This window comes from Anarrhichthys ocellatus, unplaced genomic scaffold (assembly GCF_004355925.1).
Source record: "Anarrhichthys ocellatus isolate YVR2014 unplaced genomic scaffold, GSC_Weel_1.0 scaffold78, whole genome shotgun sequence".
Lineage (NCBI taxonomy): Eukaryota > Metazoa > Chordata > Actinopteri > Perciformes > Anarhichadidae > Anarrhichthys > Anarrhichthys ocellatus.
The window spans coordinates 1464237-1471542 of NW_022280108.1; the positions used below are offsets into that span (position 1 = coordinate 1464237).

The following is a 7306-nucleotide window of genomic DNA, read 5'->3' on the forward strand; positions in this document are numbered from 1 at the left end:
TGTGTGTGTGTGTGTGTGTGTGTGTGTGTGTGTGTGTGTGTGTGTGTATTAGATGCACAGCAGCCCCCTCACAGAGGGTCCTGGCAAAAGAGAGACGCCCTGTCAAAGCCCGGACGTCAGCCGGCGGGACGGCCTCAACTTCTGCCCATCGCCCGACTCTGAGGACCCCACTGATGCTGTAATACACTCACACATGTACACAGAGACACTCACACATGTACACAGAGACACTCACTATCAGCTGAGAGTTAACAAGCTAATTAACACTAAATGTTAAAACTATTGAATCCTTTAAAAGGTGCCTTAAATATGCACTTGATTGCCAAAAGACTGAGGCCACAGCTGACGCACCAAGGCACCCTTTAGTGTCTTTGTGAGACACACCAGACTTTCAACTAACTAACCTTTTTTACATAAGTGTGTGAGTTTGTCCATCAGTGCATATAACCGCGCCAATATATCACTCAGGACTCCAGTGCCCAGTGCATTGTGGGTAGCCCTCCCTACCTCCTCAACCTCCAGATCATCGGAGCAGAAGACGACTACTTTGACTCTCAGCAAGAACAGGTATCTAAAGAAATGTCGCTAACCCACTGCTGGAAAAGAAGTTACGTCATCTATATGAACATTAAATGTGAAACAATTGGCATGTTCCACATTTTCATGTAATTCAGACTGCTGATGTGGACTTTCAGGAGTCTGTGGTATTGATCCCTGTTTCTCTCTCTGTCAGATTAATGGACTGTGCAGCTGTTTCCAGAGTATAGACGTGCTGAAGTCTCGGCCGGCTCACCTCGCAGCCTTCCTCCATCATGTTGTCTCGCAGTTTGACCCGGCACCTTTGGTACATATGCAAACACACACACAACACATACTAAGGTATAATAATACTCATGTTGTTAATCTGACTATTACTGATTATGTGGGTTTATACTAATGGCAAAATTCCCAAATATCACATTCTTATACTACACTGATTGTTTTCGTACTTCTTTAACAGGAAGACATGGAATTGTTTTGTTGTTCCAGTGTACCAAAGTTGTGCAAACTTTGCATGTTTTTAAAGGATAATACTGGTGATATTGCATATTTTATTGTCAACAAATTCCATGAAGAAACCACAAATCATCCGACAATACACTCAACCCTGAAGTCCATTCTTTTCTACTGATGTAAACCTCCGAAAAAAGGTTTCAAATGCAAAAGAAGCACAATCATTCATTTGTTGAGACTTTTTTAATCTGCATATTAATACACAGTGTTTACAGCAGTAGTAATGTGTATATGTGTAACTGGCTCAAAATAAACTACAGTGGCTATCAAAGAACATGTCACTTAATGTGTCTTTAATAGTTTTCGGCCAACAGTTGAGGTCTACGGCTAAACAGAGTGCTGCACGAATGACGTTATTTTTGTCGGCCAACAGGAAGCTAGCATCGAATCGACAAATTTAAATATTGGCAGCATTACACTTTTGATAAAGTTTAAATATATAAAGTCGGAGAACAGAAAACTGTACAGAAGTGAAGTAATTAACTGGACAAAGCTTGAGAAGCAAAGCTCTGCAGATAACGAAAATTATATTTCAGTTGTTAGCTACATCCAGTGGCTTCAAACTATAAGGGCAGCATGTCGATACAAAGCATATTTAATACTATATTTTACAATATATATTCATTATAGGTTTGCCGTTTGACTGAAGGTCCATCTGAGTGCCATTTAGTGTGTACAAAGTGTAATCAGCAGTGAAATCACAGTAAATTTTGTCCAATTATAAAAGTGCTTTGCAGCACAGACCTTGACATACACAACGGTGTATTGGAGTATTAGTATAATGACATTAAAAGCTGTGTTCAAATAATATTTAATATGAATGAAAGTGTGCCAAGGATTGATCCCTGTGGAATGCCTTCACTGTTCTGATGAAAGCTTGACTGGCAGTAAAGACTTACAATAATCTTGAACTAATATTCTAAATGAGATGAAGAACTGCACATTGACAGTATTATGGAGCTTTTTCTGTCCTTTTCCCTCTGTTAGCTCTGTTATCTCTACGCTGACGTGCACAAGCAAACCAGCTCCAAAGAAAGTCGACGCTTCTTCATAGAGTTCCACTCGCTCTTTATGGATCGAACAGCTGTGAGTTATTTTCTTGTTCAGTTTCTGTTCTCTCACACCAAGTTTCTAGCTTATTGAATATTTTGTATATTTGCTCATTTAACTTTGGTTGTCCTTCCCAGAATCTTAAAGTACCAGTGCCAGAGGCAGTGTCAGCTGAATTGGGTAAGGGATGGAAAGACACTAAAATATATAACAGATTTCTTCAAAGAACTGACTTGAAAAGCCATAAAAATATTGTATTTGATCATTTAAAATAACTATTATTAGGCCACGGATCACAAAAGTTTAAAAACAGAGTCTTTGATCGGCTTTAACTGAACTAACGGACAGCAGAAACACAGAATTCAACAACAATGACAAAGAAAAAGTCAAGATATAGTCGCTGTGTTTCAGATCAAGATATCTCTACTGACTCTCTGGGAGTCAGTCAAGTAGTTCCAATATTTCTTGGTGTCTCTGCGCAGAGAAGCGGAGGCTGGAGTTGATCCCAGAGGAGCTCTGTAAACAGTACACCCAGATGTTACAGGACACACTGCTACCACACCTGCACAGGAACCTGGAGGACTTCAGGTAACAGTCACACAAAAGAAAACACTCAAGTAAAATACATTGTTACTAATTGGACAATAATGAACCTATCCTGTCACAGGTTAGGGGTAAGAAGCTAATAATATCTATATGTGTGTTATTCATGTTATTGTGTGTGCAGACAGAAGCGCAGCATGGGTCTGACTCTGGCCGAAGACGAGCTGTCCAAGCTGGACTCGGAGGGAGGAAAAGACCCCCAGGGCCTGGAGAAGGAATGCTCCTGTGCTGAACACATCCTCTCCAAGATCGATGATATCCTGTGAGCGCACACACACACACACACACACACACACACAGTGTATTCAACTCCTTGTATTATTGTCTGCTAACCCTGAGCTGCCTGTTGCAGGGTCACGTCACATCCCGGAGAAGAGGAGAAGTGGTAAGAGGAGGGAGCTTTTGTTTACATGTTATATCATCCATCAGCTTCAATGCATCTGCAGCTCTATCTATTTATATCTGCTTTTAGTTTCTCTTCCGGTATTTTCCTGTTGAACTAGTTATTTCTTTAAATCAATCTGGATTAAAAGGTCTTCACAGTGCTTATTTTTTATCTAATTTACACTAAATTACATGGAAAAACCTCAAAAGACGACAGCAGCTTGAGTCTCACCAGCTAAAGTATTTTAAGTTTTTAGGATTTTTAAAATGTACTTGTATGGTAAAGAATTTTTCCGTTGAACCACTACAGATTTGTAAATATTACCACACAGTTAATCACTTTTTTCTTGACTCATGTTGCAGCCAAACAATGCAGTATGTGATTCTCACCTATATGAAGCACCTCGGGGTGAAAATGAAGGAGCCTCGAGGCCTCGAGCACAAACGAGCGCGCATCAATTTCCTGCCCAAGATTAAGGTTCGTTCTCTTCTTCAGAAACAAGCAGAAGTATTATTTTATTTTAATGCCCACATGTACAAGAAGAAGCATTAGCACACATGCTTTTAATGGTCCCACAGTTAATAACCGTTGTTTTTAACGAGCAGAAGAGTATCAAGCCTGAGAAGGACGGAGAGGAGAAGGTGAGAAAGCCTCGGTTTCCCAACATCCTCGGCCCGCCTCGGCGTCTGAGCAGAGTGGACTCCACTTCAGGTGAGAACACTTTAAAGGAAGACTTCACCCACAAAACCACCATTTGTATGTCAGTAACTCTTCAAGAGTTTCCTTGAATCCTTGAAGAGAACATTGTTTTTTGCTGTTTTTGGGGTCTTGCTCAAGGACACATGTGTAAGAGCCGGAGCCGAGTATCGAACCACCGATCCCCTGATTGAAGGACGTTTCTGTTTTTCTGGAATATATTGTAACATGGAGTTTTTGATTACTTTTGGATATTGTATTTGTACCTCCAATAATACAAATACCTATGAAAAAAAAAAAAGAATTCAAGGTTACACGGGGTGAGTTTATTGATATACAAATGGTCGTTTTGTGAGTGAATTATTCCTTTAACTTTTGACTTTACTGTTTCAACTGCTGTAAAAATACTTCTATACATACAGAGGTGTATTTGTGTAAATCTGAGTGTATACATATATATAGATGTCACCAGTGTTTGTAAATCTACTGAGAAAATGTTTTTTCAGTCGGGAAAGCCGTGGAGCTGAACAAGCAGCGTTCACCGAAGCAGCTCTCTCATCCAGTCGTCGGCATCCCCGAGCAGCCCGACTCCTCTGCCTCGAGTTCGGGACGGCTCCGTGGGAACCAGCTCAGCGAGGGATCGGACGGCGGCACACAGTCTTTGCCTTCCACCGGCAGCAGCAGCACCTCCCCCACACACAGCTCGCCCACCGGTCAGGCCTCAGATACCAGCGGGCAAGACTCAGACTCTAGTAAGAGATACCTGCATCATAATGTACTAAATGAACATCATGCTGTATTGAAGAAGACTTGAAACTAGAGATTAAGACCATAAACTCATGTTTACAATGTTTACTGAGGTAATAAATCAAGAGAGAAGTAGAGTCATTTTCTCATAGACTTCTATACAACCAGAGGAGTCGTCCCCTGGTGGACACTAGACAGAATGCAGCTTTAACACATGAAGCATCGGCTTCACTTTTCAGACCCAGAGGTTGCCTCCTGGCGGCACTACAGCAATATCAAAGGACAAATCATTAATGCCATTAGTTTTGGTGCCACTAGAATAAGAATATTCTCTATGTTTGTTCAGTCAGTCACGTATTTGAATATCAAAGGTTCTTTTAAGAGTGAACCAAAGACTAAAATGGAGATTGGACATTTTTTCATCGACTCTTGAACACCATTATTTAGACGTGACTCTCTTTACGTCCTCTGTGTTGCGCTGCTCTCCTCTTCACAGATGTGTCTCCGTTCTGCGTCCAGCCCAGACTGGGTGAGGGTCTGCAGCCTGGAGACCACCAGGACGCCGTCTCCAGTCCGACCAGCACTCAGTTTGACTTCAGCCCCACCAACCTGGAGCAGCTACAGGAGGAAGATCAGGAGGCTTTCAGGTATTTACAGGATTTGGATTTTCTCTAAAGGTTGTTTTCTTCATGCTGGTCAATTTTGAGATGTTTTGGCTATTTTGCTTCCATGTCTTCTTTCAGACCAGTGGAAATATTTATTTTACTACTTTGTCTGGACACAAGATGATGTCTTCACGTCGCTTGTTTTGTCAACAGTCTATATTCTAAAGATGTTCATCTTACGGTCACATAAAAGAAGCTGGAACCAGATGGAATTCTTGCTTGAAAAATGACTCAAATAATTTATCGATTATGAAAGTAGTTGCAGATGAATGAATCATTTCAGGTCTACTTTAATTGTTGTCACAGAAGGAGAAAATGCGGCATGAATTTTGTCAAATTAAGTAATGATAAAGCATATATATAATGATTATTCTTCCACTCATTTGGACTGTTTAGTGTAATAAATAAAGATGAGCCTCTCTCCCTCTGTCCTCTGACCGACAGCAGGATGGAGCTGCAGTGTCCGGTGAGTTCGGCCGACGTCCAGAGTGAAGACGACCAGGCGGGTGAGATGGAGTGTGAAGAAAACCCTGTGAACTGGCAGAGTCTGGTCAGTCGAGGCGTCCTGGCGAGCTTAACGCCGCAAGAGATCAAACGGCAGGAAGTCATCAACGGTGAGTCGTCCAACGGATTGGACGTGGAAAAATGATAAGATACAAAAATACACAGCGTGTCTTACATGCGTGTTCCACCTCTCAGAGCTGTTCTACACGGAGCGGGCTCACCTGCGGATGCTGAAGGTGTTGGACTGTGTTTTCTACCAGCGGCTGAACAGAGACGGCGTCCTCCCCCCCGAGGACCTCAAGCACATCTTCAGTAACCTGGAGGAGATCATCCAGCTGCATGGTAACCTCACAGATTCCATTCACTAAATATGTATTTGCAACCCTATAAATGTAAAACATCTTTTGACTTTTAGCTGCCTGTTGTTATTGTTGTTATTATTATTATTTTAAGAGCTACAGAGTTTGTTCTTAAATTCACAACAGCTTCAACAATTCAGCTAAAACTGGCATTAAAAAAATATAATTTTTTTTTCCTTTTTTTCCGCCAGCAAATTTATTTTAAAATCTTTTTTTCTTTTTTTGGGGGGTGGTCACAAAAAAAACTTGTTTTCTTGTTTCTTGTTTTTTTTGGCTTGCGGAAATGTGTTTCCCTAGCTTCCATAGTATCTGGATATCCTAAATATATAAGGAAAAACAAGTGTTGATACAAAGTGTAAACACACGCTGAAGAATAATATCAGTGTTAAATTTAAATGAAAGCTGGATCCTGTCAGAGCTTTGACTGAATGGCCTAATGTAGCAGGATTAGGCTCAATTTAAAAAATATATTATATTGTGTACATGGCAAAATTATGTCTGTGATGCATAACCGAATATTACACTTATTTTGTTCATATTATTTCAAATGTTATTTGATATATTGTTGTCGATGAATAAATATTTTTTTAGTGGTAAGAAAAGATTTTAAAACATAAGCAGAGGAAAACATGAAGAACAATCATCTGATTTATGAAGAAGAAGAAGCTGAATGTTGTATTTTATAACTTTGCTTCACAGTTTCTGTGACGGAGCAAATGACAGCAATCAGGAAGAGGAGCGAGACGTCTGTCATCGGTCAGATCGCAGATGATCTGCTGTCATGGGTAAGACCGGATATTCAATGCATGCAGGAGGCAGATTAAGAGCTTCAGCACGGAGTGAAGGGAAATGTTTGCAAGTGAGGACTACAAGTCCTCACAAATAACAATAGGATTCATTAGGCACTGCTGTTTAGAACTAAATGCTTTGTCAAAGGTTTACAGACAAGGGGAGGGAGAGGTTTGAGGGAGTTTGAAGTTTGCATCAACAGTCTTACTATAATGTTTTATTTTATCGTTATTGTATTTGTTAATGCTGTGTTTGTGTGTTGATTCCAGTTCAGCGGGGAGGAAGAGGAGAAGATAAAACGAGCAGTGGGAACTTTCTGCAGCAACCAGCCGTCTGCACTGGAGCTCATCAAGAGCCGGCAGAAGAAAGACCAGCGGTTCACCTTATTCATGCAGGTAAATACAGGAAACACAGTTATTCATGCAGGTAAATACAGGAAACACACAGTTATTCAT

The 7306-nt window shown here is 40.8% G+C and overlaps 1 protein-coding gene across 2 annotated transcripts in view; it reads left to right on the forward strand.

Annotated features, from left to right (window-relative positions):
* arhgef12b (Rho guanine nucleotide exchange factor (GEF) 12b) overlaps positions 1-7306 on the forward strand; it is a 28179-nt gene that overhangs the window by 14507 nt on the left and 6366 nt on the right. Inside the window, exons 10-25 of one of the 2 annotated variants that reach the window (XM_031874102.1) lie at positions 53-178; positions 469-567; positions 734-844; positions 2041-2139; positions 2241-2283; positions 2586-2691; positions 2831-2968; positions 3059-3091; positions 3454-3568; positions 3697-3802; positions 4294-4539; positions 5031-5181; positions 5644-5813; positions 5899-6045; positions 6762-6847; positions 7121-7246. In XM_031874102.1, the coding sequence (XP_031729962.1) occupies positions 53-178; positions 469-567; positions 734-844; positions 2041-2139; positions 2241-2283; positions 2586-2691; positions 2831-2968; positions 3059-3091; positions 3454-3568; positions 3697-3802; positions 4294-4539; positions 5031-5181; positions 5644-5813; positions 5899-6045; positions 6762-6847; positions 7121-7246 (1902 nt within the window). The remainder of the gene's footprint in view (positions 1-52; positions 179-468; positions 568-733; positions 845-2040; positions 2140-2240; positions 2284-2585; positions 2692-2830; positions 2969-3058; positions 3092-3453; positions 3569-3696; positions 3803-4293; positions 4540-5030; positions 5182-5643; positions 5814-5898; positions 6046-6761; positions 6848-7120; positions 7247-7306) is intronic. The other variant, XM_031874103.1, reaches the window with a different exon arrangement.